The following is a 20179-nucleotide window of genomic DNA, read 5'->3' as shown; positions in this document are numbered from 1 at the left end:
GTGGTGGTGCCAGGGTACACATAAATAATCAGACCCAAGTCTCATTTCCTGCTAAAAACAATGGATATTATTGGTCTGAAAAGACAATCACTAAAGTCAGATGAGGAAAAGGGTTCTAAAAGGAGGAACTGAAAGTTCCAATTGTTAGCTCATCTATGCTTCAGCTCTTGGAATTTAACTGGTCAGAGTAAACAGATGAAAGAATATTTGGATTTAGGAGCCATCTTAAAAATGCAAAATTTGATACACAGTTTTTTGAACACTCTAATGGTGATGATTTTCTGGCATTCAGCAAGTTAAAGAGCTAATCCAATTTAGAAATTCTAGCAGCTGGTGATTTCCCAGTGTGAACACCAACTCACTGGCTGCTCATTCCTGCTGCTCCTGATTATCATCTGGGGGGTTTACAAAATACTGATGGCTGGGCCCCAACCCTCAGAGAGTCTGACTCAATGGATTGGGTGGGGCTCTGGCGCAGGTATTTTGTAAAGCTCCTCCAGGTGACTCTCGAGTGCAGCCAGGTTGGGAATCACAGCAGTCTCCCTTATTGTGGGCTGGGGTGGGGCAGTGGGGGCCTGAAACGGACCATAGTACAGAACCCTATATTTAATTGTTTCCTATACATACACTACCTGTGATTAAGTTTAATTTACAAATCTGGAAATTTCACGGATAAAAGACTCATTCTTATCATAGGTCTTAGCAATCTTAGTATACGACTTTTTTCATTCCTTGTTAAGTGGAGAATTTTCATCTTTTCACTTAAAGGAATGCATGGCCTCTCTGGCATATCTGAGTTGCCAGCATCACTACTCCTGCACTTCGTGGCCATTACGGAGTAAGGTAAGGGTTACTGAACACAAGCACTACAGGACCTCGACAGTTTGATACACTAAGTGACTAATGGGCAGGGACAGTGTGAGATTTCATCCCACTACTCAGAACAGTACACAATTTAAAACTTATAATTATTTTTGGAATTTTCTATTTAATATTTTCAGACCTCAGCTGACTGAGAGTAACTAAAACTGAGAAAAGAAAAACCTCGGATAAGGGGGAACTACTGTACTAGCCTAAGTAATTATAAGGTAATGGATGGAACGTGCATGAGTAGGTTGTTTTATCTTATCAATTTGCTTCAAAGATGATACCTATGCCATGTACAACTTTAAACTCTTTCATGTAATAAAATACTATAAATTGCATAAAGATCTCATAATATAGTCGGCTGGCACAAAAGCTGGTCTAGCCCTGGCTGGTGTGGCTCAGTTGATTGAGTGTGGGCCTGTAAACCAGAGGGTCACCGGCTTGATTCCCAGTCAGGGCACATGCCTAGGTTGCAGGGCCAGGTCCTCAGTTGGGAGGCAACTGATGGATGTTTCTTTCCCACTCTTTCTCCCTCCCTTCTCCTCTCTCTAAAAATAAATAAGATCTTTTTTTGCCCTGGCTGGTGTGGCTCAGTGGGTTGAGCGCCAGCCAGCCTGTGAACCAAAGTGTTGCTGGTTCGATTAAGAGCCAGGGCACACGCCTGGGTTGCAGATCATATCCCCAGTAGGGGGCACTCGAGAGGCAACCACACACTGACATTTCTTTCTCTGTCCCTTCCCCCTCTAAAAAAAAATGTATTTTAAAAATAAATAAAAATAAGATCTTTTTAAAAAGAATATCTAGACTTCTCTATTAAAAGAGGCATCTGATTACAGTGCAGCAAAGGGGTCACAAAGCTGTGATCATGATCACGAAGGATATTAGAAACTGATTTTTAAACTCTACACCAAAAGTTGTAGCATAAACCGTATGCTGAAGCATAAAGTCCTAATAGTGACATTTCAAGAAAGATCCAGTGCAACTCAAAAAAGAACAGGAGATAACTAAAGAGACTTTCATGAAAGATCAAATAATGTCATTAGGTCCTGGGAAAACCTAATGGATACATATAAAATTATGAGAGGTGTGGAGATTACAGTACATTTGGAATAAAAATGCAGGGGACACACGTTTAAAAGACATGGCTTAAGAATAAGTGAAAGGAAGTACAGCTTAAGTCACAACTTCCCAAATACATTACCTAAAGAGGCTGAAAAAATAACCAGTTCAAACGAGGATTAAATGAACCTTTGGATAAATTCACAATGCATCACCCAAGAAACATAGCAATGTGTTGAAATATGTCTCTTACATTCTGCTCTCCCAAAAATTATCCTTTGACATAACTTTCAGAAATAGGATTCTGAGAGCCAAATGAGGGCACAACTGAGCTAACAGTTGGTATTTTCCTTCCCTCTTTTTAGAGCTCTTAAACTGAGATACAGAAAATTGGCACTTCCATCATTAACTAAGTGCAACTTTCCTCCCACCTGGTGCTTAATTTCCTAGCTTTCCCTGTAAACTTTGTTCAAAACTGACCTACTCTCTTCCATGCAGGATTGTTTGCATAGTCCTTCTGCCCTGTAAGTCCTCACCAACAAAAAGTTTGCCTTCAAACCCACCCTCCGGTCAAACGAAGAACTGCTACCGGATCAGGCAAAGACCACCACAACTGGAAGCCCGTTAGGCACTGTTCGTCCTCAGAAACTTCTGTTTTGTTGTTTCGAGTACCCACTTAGAATGAAGGCATTGAACATAAAAACAGTTATTTCTGGCAAAAACAAAACAAAACAAAAACAAAAACCGTAGAAGTCCACAAGTGCAGAGAGCCTGTTTCTTCCATGGCTTTCCACTCAGAGAGAAAAACCATCAGACTACTTACAGCTGGCAGAAACTTCACAGAATAAAATTAAAGAGCACCTTTCTTCCCATTTTCTTTATCAGGAAAAAAAGAGATTTTTGCCATCTTGGGAGAAAAGAAACCAAACACTGAGACCTCAAACCCAGCTCAAATCTCGCACAGAACCCGGCTCGCAGCCCCATCACAGCATCTTCACTCTAGAGGCTTGTACATGTCCCTCCTGCCCTGGGCCAAGTCCTTGGCAAGGGCAGAGAGTGTTTTAAGCAGCTTTTCACTTGGGCACAATGCCCAGCAGACAGGTCTTCGGTAAATGATTGCTGAAAGAATAAGTAAATGACTACACAGAAACTCAACTTTCATATATTTGGAAGGAGAAAGAAACAGAATACGAAATTAGAAGGGGGAGGGGGATGCTTCTTTGAGAAAAGGGAATTTTTGAAAGCTGCAAAGGAGGATAAGTGCAATAGCTACTAAAGAAGGAGAAACAAATCCTGGAAGTCAAGAAGCACCACTGCCCAGAAGGGAGACTGGCAAACCATGACTCGGCTAAACTCAGGTCTGCCCATCACAGCTATTCCCTAGAGGAGAAAAAAACATTTATATCTGCCATTAAAGCAATGTGTAATGACACTGTGAGCATCGTTATTATATATGCAAACTAAAAGTATAAGCGTAGGGCATGTTTCAAATTTCCTAACATTTCAGTTAGATGGTATGAACTGCTTCAGGTTGTATATTTTGACCACTGCAGAAATTGTGGGATTTCAGCTCAGCATAAGGGGTGTCCAACCTGTACCTACAAGCCGCATGCAGCCCAGGATGGCTGTGAATGCGGCCCAACACAAAACTGTGAACTTACTTAAACATTATGAGAGTTCTTTGTGATTATGTGTTGCAATGTATTTAATGTGGCCTAGGACAACTCCTTCAGGTGTGGCCCAGAGATGCCAAAAGTTTGGGCACCTGTAGAAGCTGATTCGAAAAATAAGATTCATAAAGAAAGTGGATGTACTGTTCTTTAAGATTTTATTTATTTCTAGAGAGAGTGGAAGGGAGGGAGAAAGAGAGGGAGAGAAACATCAATGTATGGTTACCTCTCATGTGCCCCCAACTGGGTACCTGTCCCACATGCCCTGACTGGGAATCAAACCAGGGACCCTTTGGTTTGCAGGCCAGCCCTCAATCCACTGAGCCACACCTGCCTGGGCTGAATGTACTTTTAAACATCCCACCATTAAGTGGAAGAAATGCAAGATTAAACTTGAAAGAACCTGAAATTAAAATGAAATAACTTAAAAGAAAAAACACCAAGGAACACTGATCTAAAACCAACCTGTATTTCATTCAACCAGCCTTTCCAAAGAAAGCAGGCAGCATGGATGCTTTTTCTGAATGAGCAGTTCCTTTAAGGGTCTCACAGCAACTAGAAAGTGAGTCATTCTAACAGAGCATGGGATTTAATTAAGATACTACCAATATATGTTGTGATAGTACTACAAAACTAAGTGTTCAGTGTTTATCTTCACTTTTATTTTATTTTATTTTTTTTTAAAGTCAAGCGAATGGTTTAGAAAATACAGCTGTAGGATCACACAGATTTTGACCATCCAAACCAAATTCAATTATCATGTCTGTGCTGCTTTTCTGTCTCCACCACTGAAAGTATCTTCACTTTTAAAATAATATTTATAAACAAGTATGAAAGACACAGGGATGAGGACTTGGGGGGAGAAAATGGGAGGGAGGTGGGGAGCACGTGGCGGGGGGGCTGGGATGGGAGAAATAGACAAAAAACTGTACTTGAAAAATAACTAAATAAAATTTTAAAAATATATATTTATACATAATTATTAAGATCATCAATAGCAACTGATATATTTTTTAAAGTGCTCTATTTTGTTAAACATAATCTAATTCAAATGTCCTTTTCAGTTCAATTCTGGTCAGTTGGCACATAATAATTATGACTTAACCAGCTAATAAGTAATTATTTGTTACAGTTCTATGACATTGCTGTTACTTCTCAGACTTGTGTTTGCAATGCTAGACTTTAAAGGGTGACATTTTAAAATATACTTGAATAGAAATAGAAGTTAACAAAAAGATACACAGAGACAGTAATACAACTTATAAAGATCTAATATTTAAATCCCCACAAAACCACACCAAGGTTAGATTTTAAACCACACTAAAGTTAGATTATGGCTCTGAGAATTCACCAAATCAATAAATAGCACAGACAAACTAGTTTGATTTTTCCAATAGTCTAATATATATCTGCAAATACAACAGCTCATTTTGTCATAAATCACAAGAACCACAATTATCAACTTTTTTTTCTCTTTTTTGCATAAGGGCCAGTTCAAGAAAAATGAAAATGTCTCTGGGTCCCATTTACTTTCATTCAAAAAGAGAACAAATTTGTCCTGGCTGATGTGGCTCAGTGGATTGAGTGGCAGCCTGTGACCCAAAAGGTCGCTGGTTTGATTCTCAATCAGGGCACATGCCTGGGTTGTGGGCCAGGTTGGGGGCGTGCAAGAGGCAGCCAATCAATGTATCTCTTGCACATCAATGTTTCTCTCCCTCTCTTTCTCCTTTCCTTCCCTTTTCTATAAATATAAATAAAATATTTTTTAAAAAAAGACAGTTTAACATAAAAGAGAACAAGTTTACTGAATCCCAGACTTAGAAGTTAGATTCCCCACCTTACTGAATAAAATGAGAAATTACCACGATTTTTTTAGTTAGCAAGAGAGGCAGCATTCTAGCCTTCTGTTGTTATATTCTCCATTTAATCCTCCCAACAACCTCTTTGCTGCTCAAAGAGGGCTATCCAGGGACTAGTATTACTTCAATTCATTCAACAGAATTTTTACAGAAGACCTGCTGTGGGCCAGGTGCTAGGGGTATGGTGATGAATCTACATCTTCTCCTCCTTGCTCTGGATGAATCAGGCTGGGCAGGCAGGACAAGGGGTAGCTGTTCTGCTAGGCATCCTGGAGCAGTACCAATGTGGCCAGTTTCCTGAAAGACCAAGCTGCCAGGGCACCCCAGTTTCTGGCTGTACCTGGTCAGAGCAGAGCATTTAGGAACCAGTGATTCTACAAAAGTCCCTCCCCTCTTTGAAGGTAGTTGCCCTAAAGACTTTTTCTCAGCCATTCCCTCTCTCTATTTTGTAGGCTCTGAAAAGACGCCTGTGAAATTGGATCTAGGACTCTTGCAAAGCTAGACTGAGAAGGGCTTCAGGTTGCTCATCACGGGCTGAAATAGTTCCCATCCAGTGCTTATCAATGTTTCTGCACAAAGATCTACCCTGTATCTATTCCCTTCCCAAACTGAAGATGCTCTAAAAACTTAAGAAGAGAAACCTGATAAACTGGGACTGGAAAAACTAGTCAATCTATTACATAATAACATCCCCTGTAACCATATAAACTAATTTTGCAAGAAGTCCGGGGTAGGTGTTGGGTCAAAGAAACAATCCATAGTCCCTTTATCAACCTTTTCTTTCTATATTGATCCTCCCTCAGTGCTTGTGCTTTGACATATGAGAGGCTATAATTCTCTATTCAGGCTATACTACAATGATTATAATAGCTAAAGATACATTTCAGTATTATCCATAAAAATATAAACCCTACCATTTCATAGGCAAAAAGGTAGGAAGGTTTATAAAACATTTTTGTCAATATTGAGGGAAATCTGGCTTTGGAGTCACATGCTGAGTTGAAGCCCAACTCCCTCCCACTTGCTCTGTGAACTTGAACACATTGCCTCTCTGTGCCTCAGTGATGGGTCTCCTCACCCACAAAACAATGATAATAATAAACCCTTCTGAGGTTTGTGGGGATACAGTGTCTGGTTCAGAAAAATGCTCAATAAATAAAAGTTGTTATTAACTACTGTGAATCTCATTTAGCAATGTAGACAACAAAGTGTACTAAAAAATTTCCCTCTGCCTACGAAATCTGAATCCAAAAACTGTCATCTGCCTTCTTAGAAAGACTCTTTCTTTCTTTCTAGCCCAAGAAGGAAGAAAAAACTTTGGAAAGATGAGGGAATATAAATGCTTAAAAATAAGTGTTCATAAAACCAAACACACAGACATGATCTAACCAACAGCTTAATAGAAACACAAAATATGGGGTAAAAAGTAGTTCCAGATATAAAAACTGCTAAGCTACTTTAAAGAAATTGAAGGGTAAAGCCGCTAGAAAAAAGCTGGTCATTCAACAACAAGAAGAACAATGATTTTTACAATATATTTATTAATTAATCTTTAAATTAAAATGTGCTATTATATTTTGTCATGGGAATTTGTGATTCTTTAGCAAACATGTTTTTTTTAATTTCAAAATCTTTTTTGTCAAAGTAAATATTGAATGACACAAAACTCTAAATACACTGAATATAGTTTCATAAAATATGATCGATCCTGAAAAGAGATAAAAAGCTTCTATGTGGATTTCAATTCCACAACTACAATTTCTCGTCAAAAACAAGACATACTAAAAATTTTATTTTCAAAAAATAACTCTAAGTAGAAACACCTTTTTATGTTTCTGTAAATTCTAATTGACAGCTAGTATCCCCTCCAAAAAACATTCACCAGTATTCAGCATTCGGAGTATCCTCTCTCTCTGTCTCCCTAGTGTTATGAATGACATGTGTATGCCAGACAAGTCACGGTCTTTTTGGTAAATTACATAACACAATCATATCAGACAAAGACACGGCAGTAGAAACAGTTTCAAAACTGAAGAGATAAGACCATATTACTCTTTCCCAACGGAAGACTTTATTATACTCCTTTTAAAGTCTTTAAATCATTGTACAATCTTTACTCTCAGATAGTAAAACTCCACTGTCAGGGAATTATTGAATGTTTACACAGTGTTTTATCACTTTCCCTGGTAGAAAATAAAACAACCTAGATGTTTTTCTGTAGTGGCCACCTTGCAATAGACATAAGCAACCACCAAAAAGCAATGCTACAGACTACTCACTATGCTTAAAAAAATAAAAACAACAGGAAAAATAACAATACTCTCAACTGTTTAACTAGAAGGAAAACATAGGAAAAATAAACAATGTTAAAGATAAGGAATACAAAAACTTTAATTTTTTTTATTGATTGTAGAGAAAGAGGAAGGAAGGGGGAGAGAGAAGAGGGAAAAGAGAGAGAGAAACATCAATTGGCTGCCTCCTGTACGTACGCACCCCCGGCCGGGAACCAAATCTACAACCCAGGCATGTTCCCGACAGGAGCAAACCAGCGGCGACCTTTCTCTGCGCAGGAGTACACAACCAACTGAGCTCCACACAGGTCAGCGTCAAAGATTTTTTTTAAAGGTGATGTTAGGTCACATAGGAAAAAACACACACACACAAGAGGAAATGCACCTTCTCTTCTCATTTCTTTCCTCACCCAGCTGGACAAAGATTTTCCACCCCAATTAGAAGATATTCAAAACAGGGCCTAAAATGAGCAATAAACAATACAAGAAACATCCTATTTTTAGGGCAATGATATTACTGAGAGAAAACTTGGACTTAAATTTAATTCAGCTCAACTCAACCAAAAATACCTTCTGTGTCCTAAGCACTCCAGAGCCCTGAGACACCAAGATGAGTCAAGTATGGTCCTTGCCTTTGGGAAATGCACTGTCCCCTGAGGAAAAAGTATGGAAACTATTATGATATGGTTCACTAGGTGTGTACTAGGTGTATAAAGCACCTGAATACACAGTAATACGTTTATTGTGACCATAAAATCCTGCCCCAGGAATGAGGGCTGGGGTGAGCACAGGGGCCATGACAGCCGAGATGGGTCTCACAGAATAAACGAGGCAGGAAACGAGGCTGAGAGTAACAAGCGTTCCAGGATAAGAAATTGGTCATTTTAACTTTAATATCAATGCTGATTTTTCTGATGTCTCTAAGACAAAACAAAGGCCTGATTCAAATTGTTCAATAACCATAAACATAAAAACCACACACAATGCCCACAGACTTTTTTGGTCTTATAATATGGCCATTTGGAAAAGATACAAAGAATTCACTTAGTAATCTATTCAGTTGAACAGCCAATTGGAAATCATGAGTTTAAATGCTGTCATTAGAAATAAGAGCAAAACTGGCTATAAAAGCAGAGAGAAAAGGTCCCAATAAAATGAAAAGAATTTTAAGTAATTCTATAGAAAAAGATCTGAAAGGCACTTATCCAATTAAAATACCATTATTAATAGCCCATCTTTAAAAAGGATTTAAGTACTGGAGAAGAGGAACTATTTGGTCAAGTGCATGGGGTTCTTTACTCCCTGGGTCTACCTGAACACCTGAAGGTCAAAACAGGCTGTTACTTCTGAAATACAGCGGCCTCTTCCTTCCTCTAGATTTTCAATCGACTTCAGTCTGTGGGTGACTACACCCTAAGAAGTGAGCTAAATGTAATTGCACAGGCTACAGCCATTTTATATAGAAAAAAAAAGTTTAATTTGCCTTCGGGTGTGGACTTTGGATGTATAAACAGTAACTCAAACCACAAAGCTTAACCCCAAATCCGGGCCCAGGTTACCCGGTGGATATTCCTAACCCACAAAAGCCTCAGATCTGTGTCTTAGCTGAGCTTCTGTAGCTCAGAGGTACAGGCTGAAGCGCCCTCCCACAGAAAGCGAAGGTGCTGGCCAGCGTCCTGGAAGAGTGGAGGGGCTTCACGTGGGAGGACTAACCCGCAAGCGACCACCAGGTCAGGAGAGCCTCCCTCGGATGAGAACTGGATAGACCAAACTGAATGACCACTGACTCACCTAAGACCTCTCCTATTCAGAGGACTCCTGTGATGCCACCTCGTTCCGCGTAATTCTGCCAGCTCGGTTCATGTCTGTCAGTCTTAGGAGCTCCGAGAAAGAAGAATGGAGGCAACGCAGCCCACCCTGTTTATGCATCCCCCAGCTCACTGCCCAGATACACAGGTGACTGCCATGAGCTTTTCTGAGTGTCTCTCACGAAACACATCGAGGTCGACTCCTGGCGGAACAAGACCTACGCTGAACAAGTTGGCCTTGTTCCAAACACTCCTTACGGACCAGGACTAAGAAGCCAGCCGTCATTTCACAGCTGAGGAAAGGAGGCGCAGACGGTGTTCTGGCCCATGAGTGGGACAGGATCGCGAGTTCCCGCAGCTGTAATGTGTTAACCTACAGGGTCGGCTCTTGAACAGCCTGGGCAAGTTTGCCATCTACCTTTCCACAAGCTCCACTTGGAGCCAAACTCTGGGGGCGAGGGTGGAAGTCGGGGTTGGGGGAGAGCCAGGCACAATGGTCAAAAAACAGAAAAGTCGGGGTTGGGGGAGAGCCAGGCACAATGGTCAAATCAGAAAAAAAACAGAAAAAGAGAACGGCTGGAGGCTGGCCCAAATTAGCCAATCGACAACAACTTCTGTCCCCAAATCATCAAGAACCTTATCTGGGGGCAGTAGTCTCTCCTCCATTCTGAAAAGAGGGAACAGTGCACACCAGCGAGAAAATACACCCGGGAGTCTAGGAAAAACAGCGGCTGTCCTTCCCAGCGAGGCCGCGGGCAGCCCTGCAGACGAAAAGTGCTCTGGAGCCAGCTCTGCTCTCCCTGTGACCTTGGCGACGCCACCTGCCACACCTGCCCCTGAAGCCTGGCCTGGGGACTGGGAGTGACACGCGAAGGACCAGATGCCTGGAAACCATCCCACAAAAGTAACTGCTGCGAAACGAAGAGCTCCTTTGGACTTTTATACGTTTCAAGTCCTACCACGTAATTCCTTTGCCGAGATCACACGTGAGCAAATTAGAAAGGCTCTGTTTCTTCCACGAACTCTCTTCTCTCGCTTCCACCGGGAAAGATGTCTGCGGAGGTGAGGAAGAGGACCGACGACCCCGGAGGCGGAGGTGCTACCAGGGCCCCCGGCTGCGGTTCCACTCGCCACTGCGAACTGGTTTTCCCAACGCGAACTGGTCCTCACCGACATCGGCATCTCAGGGCAGCTTCCCTGACCCCAAACACGGACCCGTGACCCATGCCGCATCGCCCCACGTTGAATCACACAAAAATATTAAGAGTTGGACATTACGGTACAGTTTCATTGCGATACTAAAATCGAAGGAAAGGGGCTTTAAAATCCGACGCCTGTGGGGGAACCAGAATGAACACGCCTTTAAAAAGGGACCAGAAACAGGTGTCAACACAGCGAGGCTCCCGCGACACACTTCACTGCACTGGGGTCGCCTCTGGCCTGCGGGCGGGATTCGAACCCAGAACTTGTGGCGAAGGACGCGCCAGAGGCCGCTCCGAGTGGAGGAGGCCGCTCCGAGTGGAGGAGGCCGCTAAGGCCAGGGGTTGCTCGCTCGAACTTTCCGGCGGGAGCCGGCGGGACCCCGACTGCTGGCAGCTCGGGCCCGCCCTCCCGGGGACGCCCAGCCGGGCTCGACGCGGAGGCATCTCCGAGGGACGAGGGTCGCCGCCCCTTTGTCCCCGCGGAGGGGCAGGGACCAGGAGATTCTCCCCGCTCCCTCCGTCAGGAAATTATGACAGCTCGCGCGCTCTCGCTCGTGCCCGCGGTGCCCGCCGCGCCCGCCAGGGCCGCAGGCGGCGCCCTCCGCGGTCGCGGGCTGAGGGGCCCGGGCCGCGCCCCCTCCTCGCCCCCCGCCCCGCCGCGCCAGGCCCAGGGTGACCCCGCGCCGCCAGCCTCACCGGGTCGAAGCTGGAGGCCGCCATCGTGGCGGCTGCACCACAGCGCGCGTTCGCCCTGCTGCAGGATGTAGTGGTCCTTGGCTTGGAAGAGCTCCATGCCGGCCCCGGGTAGCTGAGGGAGGCGGCGGCCCCCGGGCCCGGGCGGCGGCGGCCCGCGGGGAGCGCGGGGAGCGCGAGGAGGGTGTTCGTCCGCCCGGGGCGCCGGAGCCCGCGCCCCCCGCAGAGGCGGCTGAGGTAGCGCCCAGGCGGCTGGACCCGCGAGAGAACGCACCCCGGAGGCGGTGGCCCGCGGCGACCGGCAGCAGCACTGGCTGGAGACGCCTCTCCCTCGGCTCCTCCCCTCGTCCGGCTCCGCCCGGCTCCTCCCCCGGCTCCTCCCCCGGCTCCAGCCTCCGCCTGGCCCCGCCCCCGACTCCCGCCAGGCTCCTCCCAGTGCCTGGCTTCGGCGGAGCTCAGCGCCTCTTTTCCCTCTCCTCTGGCGCCTGCCCTTTCCGGCCGCCTGCGCTCCTCCTGCTTCCCCGGGGTTTACTCCCCCGGCTCCTGCCCCCAGAGTCCTCTTCCTCCCTCATCCGCCTCTCCAGCCTCCCTCTCCTACGCTACGCTGGTCCGGCCGGCCGGCCGGCCAGCCCGCTGGCGGCACCGCGGGCAGAACTTGGTCTGGACTGAGTCAGGCCGGCTGGCCTCCTTCCTTGTGGCCTTTGGAACCGAAGCCCACCCATGGTCCTCCCTTCCCATGCCAGCAGGTTATTCGTTCCTTTCACCGGCCCTGAGAAAAGCCAAGCCGACTTCCTAAATCCAGCTCGAAACCCACTCCTTCTCGCAGGCACCAGCTTCCAGCACAACCTGCACAACCCGGCCGGCCGGCCAGCCGTGGGGCTGGGGTGGGGCTGGGGTCTGAGACTGTCGAGGCAGGCTCTCTGCCAGAGCTGGGCTGTCTTATTTTGGCATTTCCTCTTAGAACCTCGAGGCCGTTGACAACAGCAGGTATTCGAAAAGTGCACGTCAACAAAGAGCCTGTAACAATAGAAAATACACTACTATTAGTAGCACAGGGCTCTAAGTAGCCGGGAGGGAGGAACAAAGTCAGAAACTAATGTGTCCCCAATTAAGCAGGATGGATCTGAGAACACTTCATAAAATAAGTCAATTAATGAAGAGGATGGAACTAGTCTAACAAGGGCAAGATAGCTGGAGAACCTCTTATGGAAGGAGGAGGCCCTGAGCTGAAGGGCCTGAGCCTGGAGGCCCAGGCCTTGAGCTGTCTGTGTCGGGCCAGCTGGCTTCGTGAACAGAATTGTGCTAGTCAGGCCCCAGTTCCAGGCCCGGTTCCAGGTGTAATCTACCTGGATCATTTTTGGTCTCAGGTGGTGGTTGAATTAAATGACCTTTCATTACACTGCCAGGTGTATAAATCAGCGAGCCTTTCCCCTCTCTCCTGCATTTTCTAATGACTTAGAGCAGCGATTTTCAACCTTTTTCATTTTCTGGTACACATAAAAACTAATTACTAAAATTCTGTGGCACACCAAAAAATGTATTTTTTTTGCCAATCAGACAAAAAATAGGTGTTATTTTGATTCATTCACATCACATGGCTATTATTGAGTTGGCTGTTGTCATTTTTTCATTTGACAATCTAAGGGAAAAGAGTTCAGTGCCCTGGACTAAAATAGTCATGTATTGTATGTTTTAAAAATTCTGGTGGCGCTGAGCTGAAAATCTGAAAACTGGGTAGACATACCCAGTTTGTGTGTGTATGTGTGTGATCCTGTGTGTATGTGTGTGTGAGTCTCTTTCTCTGTCTCTTACTCTTTCTAAAATAATTTTTTTGATCCTGTGTGTATGTGTGCGTGTGTCTCTGTCTCTCGCTCATTCTAAAATAATTATTTTAAACATTGCTTTAGAAGAGAAGAAAAAAAGACAAAGTGGGAGACCAGAAAAGCAAGGTAATGCTTTTTACCTTTGCTTTGATCAAAGTGAAAGGACCCAGATGCAGGAAGGAATTCCACATTACTAATTATTCCAGCCCACACTGATTTCTTTGTTGAATTTCCATAGCACAGAAAGTCCCATGATTACAAAATGTCCTGGAATCTCTGATAAGTACCATGCCTTCTATGCTGCCCAGACACCGCAACATAAAAGTCTCTGGGAATAATTAACATATCAAATCACTGTGATGTGATTTAGACACAGAAAATAGAAATAAGGTGGTAAGAAGTTTCAGTGGAACCATCAGTTTCAGATCTATGGTTGAATTCAGTCATGCATTGACTTTCCTCAGCCAAAATGATACATAATGAGAAAGCACTACGAAGACAGAACATTCTACAAATGACTTCATTATTTTTTAGTGAATCACATTGCCAGATGTGAAGAAAACAATGCTATTGTAACTTTTAAAGCAGTTGCTTAGTCCACTGAAACTTTGCCTGATGTTTTAAACCTATAGTGGCTCTGACCCTAGCTGTTAGAAGCAGTTGGGGCTTGGGAGTTTTTCAAATCTACCCATGTTTGGATCTCAGACTAAATAAACCAGAATTTAATTGTGGTGGGCTCTGATATCAGTTTGTTTTTTTTTTCCCAAAGCTCCCCCAGATAATTCTAATGTGTGTCTGAGGTAAGCACTACTATTTCCCACGAAATTAATTGCAAAAATTTGCCCGACAACAGTTTAGCACAAAAGAGCAACCAACCCTTAACCAATACCACTGTGAGGGGTTGGGTACCTGTAAATCCAGAATTAACAAGCAGAGTCCTTACAGAAAAAAACGGAAGGAAAAATTTCCCGGAATCAAGCTGACCTAGTCGTATATTGTTCCTTCCCTCTTGCTCTAAATACTTCCTTGACTTTGAGGTAGGTAGAGCCCTGGCCTGGCTGAGCAGAACGAGTGAAAGAGAAAATATTCTGGCCTTGGCAGATATTATGTCCCCAGCTGACTGCCTCAGCTGGCTTGCCTGTCAGGTGTTCCTGAAGCTTCTCCCTGGCTGGCCTCCCTGTCTTCATCACTCCCTTCTAGCTTCCTAATTCAAGGCCATCCTGCCCTTGAATGGTGTCACCCAGGTTATAGTGCAACGTTTATGATGCTGTTCTGGTTTTAAACGTGAAGACCATCGTACCTATCTTCTTTTACATGTGGGGTATATTTATACTAATTTAACTATGCTCACCAGGGTGTCGGGTTCCAGCCAGTTCTATATGATCTCAGCCAAACCCTGAAATCTCTTAGTCTCGGTTTGCCTATTTATTAAAAGAGATGATCACTAGGGTTTTTTCCAGCCCTGTAATCAAAGAACATAAGAAAATGAGTCCACGTAGTTAAACCTACACAAATAAAGATGGCAAATGACTCAACTTTGATGATCAGTTTGGCCTTCAGTGTCAAGTGTAGCATTTGTCTCTCAGATTTGGGGTTCTGATTAAAATCTAGTATCCTCTGCTGCAATTTGACTTTTGACATCATCTCCTGTTACACTTGACCACAGCCTTGTATGTGGTCTATAAGAACTTTTTTCAGTCTTGTTTGTATTTAAGAAATCTCCCAAAGAAGAGATTTAAAAAAAAAACATATTCTGCCTTCCAGGAGGCTGCTAATTTCTTAGGTCAGCAGTTGGGGTACTTAAGGGCCCAACATACTCAGAAGCCAACTGTTACACTTGACTAAACATCAGCCAATTTCTCATGGATTCGTCTGCCAGTAAACATGCACTACGTCCTCCTATAACTTTATCAGGGACAACTGGACATTGTAATTACTACTTTGGAGCATTGAGACATATAAAATTAAACAAACAAAGAACAGAAAGTGGGAAAGTCCCTCAGGGGACCATTCCATTGGTCTAAAAGAGAGAGACTACTTTGTTTAATGAAGAAGACCATCCCTCCTTCATTTCTGTGCTTTGGGGGTTAAAAAGTACTGGCTTTTTCATTGCATGGCCTGATAAAATAGTCGAGGACCCAAGTTACTGTTTAAATCAGCTAGAATAATTCTGTGTGTATGAAAGAGAAGAAAAATGAAATGTGTTTTCTGCATCTAAGCTCTTTCCAGAGGAAAGACAAAGACTTTTACAGTGATAATTTCATATCTGTGGACAGCCAGCCTTCTCAGTTCCTTTCTATTATGCACTTACTTGTCAATTAAAAAAGAAGATAAGACAGTTTAAAAATTAGAGACTTCTAAAGAACAGCATAGGGAATATAGTCAATATTGTAATAACTGTGTATGGTACCGGGTGGTACTGAAAATATTGAGGGAAACACTTTGTAATGTATGTGGTTGTCTACCCACTTTGCTGTACACCTGAAACTAATGCTAAATAACATTAAATGTGAACTGTAATTGAAAAATAAAATTGAAAAAAGTATGTTAAAAATTAAAAGATAGTTTTAAGTAAGCTAGTTTGAAAAATGTCCAAGGTATACCATTAAATTGAAAAAAATCCAAGTTGCAGAACAGTATTTTAAAGTATTCCATCTGCATTTTTAAAAGGGGAGGATGAGATAGAGATTTTTTTTATACATCCAGAACATTCTGAAACAAAAACATAACTAGTGTGGTTACCTCTGAGGAACGCGGATGGAGGTGAGATGCAGTGGAAGGCAATCAGGAATAAAGGGAGAATAGAAACTTTTCCTTGTCATTTTAAAAATAATTTTTAAAGAGAGAGAGAGAGAGAAACCTTGATTTGCTGTTCCACATATTCGTGCATTCTTTGGTTGATTCTGGTATGTGCCCTGACCAGGGATCGAACCTATAATCTTGGTGTATTTGTACGATGCTCTAACCAACTGAGCTACCCAGCCAGGGACTTATAACCATGTGTTTTTAATGCTTTAAAAAACTTTTAAAAGGCATAGGTTAGTGTAGTCTTTGTCCGCTTCCACCATGGCATACTGTAGCCAGGGCTTAAAAGTACAGAAGGTGATGGTGCAGCCCATCAACCTCATCTTCAAATACTTGCAGAATAGATCTCGGATTCAGGTGCGGCTTTAGGAGCAAGTGAACATGTGGATAGAGGACTGTATCATTGGTTTTGATGAGCTATTTTTTTTTTTTTGATGAACCATAGTAGATGATGCAAAAGAGATTCATTCTAAAACAAAGTCAGGAAAACAACTGTGTCAGACAATATTACTCTGCTCCAAAGTGTCTCTAACTAGAAATGGCTAATAAAGTGAGAAATTGTTGTGAAGTTATCACAGATTGTGTTTTTTATGTGTCCTTTGTTGGGGCATAGTTCTTAAACATTTATTCATATTGCTTTAGTCACCCTTATGTTATTACCAGATGACAATAAATCCTGTGGGATTGTTTTTATTCTTAAAAAATTATACTTATCTTGTACATGTGTATATGCGTGTGTGTAAAACTCATTTTCTTCCACCACAACCAAAAAGATATATTTAGGTAACTTATTACCTAAGGATCTAGAACATTTTGCCTTGACAAGCCAGGAGTTCCCAGACCTAGCTGTTTTTATTCTTCATACACAGCTTTTTATTTTTAGATTTCCTAATATCATTTTTAAAAATATTTTTTCATTTATGCTATTACAGCTGTCCAAATTTTTCCCCTTTGCCCCCCTCCACCCAGACCACCCACACTCCCTCAGGCAATCCCCACACCATTGTCCATGTCCATGGTCATGAGTATATGTTCTTTAGCTACTCTATTCCCTATGCTGTACTTTACATCCCCATAACTATTTTGTAACCACCAATTTGTACTTCTTAATCCCTTCACCTTTTTTGTCCATACCCCTAACCCCCTTCCCATCTGACAACCATCAAAACATACTCCGTATCTATGATTCTGTTTCTGTTCTGCTTGTTTATTTTGTTTTTTAGAATCAATCATTGGTGGATATATATTTATTGCCATACTGTTGTTCACATTTTTATTTTCTTCTTCTTAAAGAAGACCCTTTAACATTTCTTGTCAGACTGTTTTGGTGGTGATGAACTCCTTTAGCTTTTTCTTGTCTGGGAAGCTTTTCATGTGTCCTTTGATTCTAAATGATAGCTTTGCTGGTTAGAGTAATCTTAGTTGTAGGTCCTTGCTTTCCATCTCTTTGAATATTTCTTGCCAGTCCCTTTTAACCTGCAAAGTTTCTTTTGAGAAATCAGCTGACAATCGTATGGGAGCTCCCCTACAGGTAACTAACTGCTTTTTTCTTAATGCTTTTAGAATTCTCTCTTTAACGTTTGGCATTTTAATTATGATGTGTCTTGGAGTGGGCCTCTTGGCATCTGTCTTGTTTGGGACTCCCTGTGCTTCCTGGACTTGTACATCTATTTCCTTCACCAAGTTAGAGAAGCTTTCTGTCACTATTTTTGTCAAATAGGTTTTTCATTTCTTGCTCTCTCTCTTCTCCTTCCAGCAGTCCCATGATGGGAATATTGATACATTTGAAGTTGTCCCAGAAGCTCCTTACACCATCCTCATAATTTTGGATTCTTTTTTCTTCTTACTGTTCTGATTGGTTGTTTTTTGCTTCCTTATATTCCAAGTTGCTGATTTGATACTTGGTTTCATCCACTCCACTACAAAATTGTTCTTTATTTCAATTAGTGCCCTCACTAAGTTCATTAGACATTCTTTTTTTTTTTAAGATTTTATTTATTCATCTTTAGAGGGGAAGGGAAGGAGAGAGAAAGAGAAATATCAATGTATGGTTGCCTCTCGTGGGTCCCCTGCTGGGAACCAGCCTGCAACCTAGGCATGTGCCCTGACTGGGAATCGAACTATAATTGTCTGGTTCGCAGGCCCATGCTCAATCCACTGAGCTACACCAGCCAGGGCTTCATTAAACATTTTTAAAACCAGTGTTATAACTCTGCATCTAGTAGATTGCTTGTCTCCATTTTTCTTAGCTATTGTTTTGGAGTTTTGTTCTGTTCTTTGGGTTATGTTTCTATGTCTCATCATTTTGGCAGCCTCCCTGTATTTGTTCCGATGCATTAGGTAGAGTTGCTACGTTTCCCAAGCTTGGTAGAGTGTTCTAATGTAGCAGGTGTCCTATAGGGTCCAGTGACACTGCCTCCCCTATTACCTAAGCTGGGTACTCAAAGTACATCCACCATATGGGCTGTGTACTCCCTCCTGTTGTAGTTGAGCTTTGATTGCTGTTGGCACATCCAAGGTCAGCCATCCCTATGTTCTATTCAGGGTCACACAGCATAAGCTATAAAAGGATCTGTAGATGGCTGCTACTTGTGCTGGGCTTGGAGGTGCCCGGATGAGGCCAAGCTGTGTACAAAGGCCAGCTGCTGCTGGTGCTAGACCTGGGGCAACTTAGGTAGAGGCATGGGGCTTGCTAAATGCCGATGCTGCTTGTTTGAGAGAATTTAAGAAAATCTGAGGCACGGGCCAAGACAAGCCATTTGTATGGAAAAGCCACTGGAAACAGCTTAGGTGGGCCCAGAAGTTGGGTGGGGCCAGGCTTCAGAGAATCATCAGGGTGAAGCAAACAGGGAGAGTCAGGTTGATGGAGTCTCAGATATGCCACCTGCCTGCCTGCTCTTGGCTCTGTTGGGGAAGGACTCAGAAAAGACACCAAGGCCTCTGCCAGCACTTCTGTCTGGGAAAAACCTGCCCCACAGCTCTCACCCTGATGACAGACAATTCACTTTCTCCATGTATGTCTCTGATGCCTTCCAATCTGCTGCCCCAGTGCTGGAGCTCAGAGGGAGTAAGTCTGATTAAGTCTGTCTGGGGGCCATTTAAGAGAAACTGGCTCAGATGCCAGCAGTTTCTATCTTTCATAGTCTCAATCCCTACCAGTTTTTGCAGCTAAAAGTTACGGGGACTTATCTTCCTAGCACTGGAACCCTGGGCTGGAGGGCCTGGTGGGGGGCTCGGACCCCTCACTCCTCAGATATCCCTCCCAATTTTTATCCACCACGTGTAGGCGTGGGACCAGCCTGTTCCACATCCTCCCCTCTTACCAATCTTATTGTGGTTTCTTCCTTAATCCTGTAGTTGTAGGACATCCATTTAGCTTGATTTCTGATGGTTCTGAATGATGGTTGTTCTATAGTTCAGTTGTAATTTTGATGTGGTTGTGTGAGATGAGCCATGTTTACTTATGCTGACATCTTGACAGGAAGTCCTAATACCTTAAATGCTGTCAAAGTGAGGTATAGTTAAGTATATAAGCCATCTTTCTGCACTGTATACTCTTTTAAATGGAGTGTAAGGAACAGAGGCTTTTTGGGTTTTTTCTTTAACACTTTTTCTAAACCACGGGAGTGGCTGTGGCCTGTTCTTTCTCTCTGCCAATTTTAATTCTCAGCCTGATGGCCTTCTGGGGTCTGTACCATGGCAAATCAATAACAATGACCAAAATGCTTCCTGTTAGATAATCACATTAGAGATTTTTCAAGGAATGCTTTGTTCTGCACCAGAAAACAACAGGGGCAAAATTACTTCTGTAGAAACTTGGTATTTACATCTTTGGAAAAATCAGATTTTAAACCCATTGTTTCTTCTCCTGAGTAAAGAAAAATAAGAAAGAGGGCGCGGGGGAATAAATGCTAATAGAAAAAATACAATAAAATACATTTTTTAAATAAAAAAGAAGTAAAGAAAAATAATATCTTAATGTTCCATCATTTTGTAAAATCAGCCCTGAGTTTCAAGGGAAAGACAGGGTTTGGGTTTTCCTAATACTGCTCCATCCTTTCTCTCAATTTTACAGCAATTCTTCCAGGAACCAGAGGAAGCC

The 20179-nt window shown here is 43.0% G+C and overlaps 1 protein-coding gene and 1 pseudogene across 2 annotated transcripts in view; one reads left to right on the top strand and one right to left on the bottom strand.

The window, feature by feature from the left end:
• INPP5F (inositol polyphosphate-5-phosphatase F) overlaps positions 1-11766 on the bottom strand; it is a 67546-nt gene extending 55780 nt beyond the window's left edge. For both annotated transcript variants that reach the window (XR_005085196.2, XM_037164841.2), the window contains exon 1: positions 11453-11766. Coding sequence is in view for 1 of the 2 variants with exons in the window: in XM_037164841.2 (XP_037020736.1) it covers positions 11453-11549 (97 nt within the window). In the remaining variant the exon portion in view is untranslated. The remainder of the gene's footprint in view (positions 1-11452) is intronic.
• Positions 11767-15926: 4160 nt separating this feature from the next.
• LOC119063491 (small nuclear ribonucleoprotein E-like) lies at positions 15927-16613 on the top strand (annotated as a pseudogene).
• The last annotated feature ends 3566 nt before the right edge of the window (positions 16614-20179 follow it).

This window comes from Artibeus jamaicensis, unplaced genomic scaffold (genome assembly GCF_021234435.1).
Source record: "Artibeus jamaicensis isolate MK-2021 breed Jamaican fruit bat unplaced genomic scaffold, CSHL_Jam_final contig_490, whole genome shotgun sequence".
Taxonomy (NCBI): domain Eukaryota; kingdom Metazoa; phylum Chordata; class Mammalia; order Chiroptera; family Phyllostomidae; genus Artibeus; species Artibeus jamaicensis.
The sequence above is the reverse complement of the archived record's forward strand: the minus strand, read 5'-3'. Positions and strand labels throughout refer to the sequence as shown.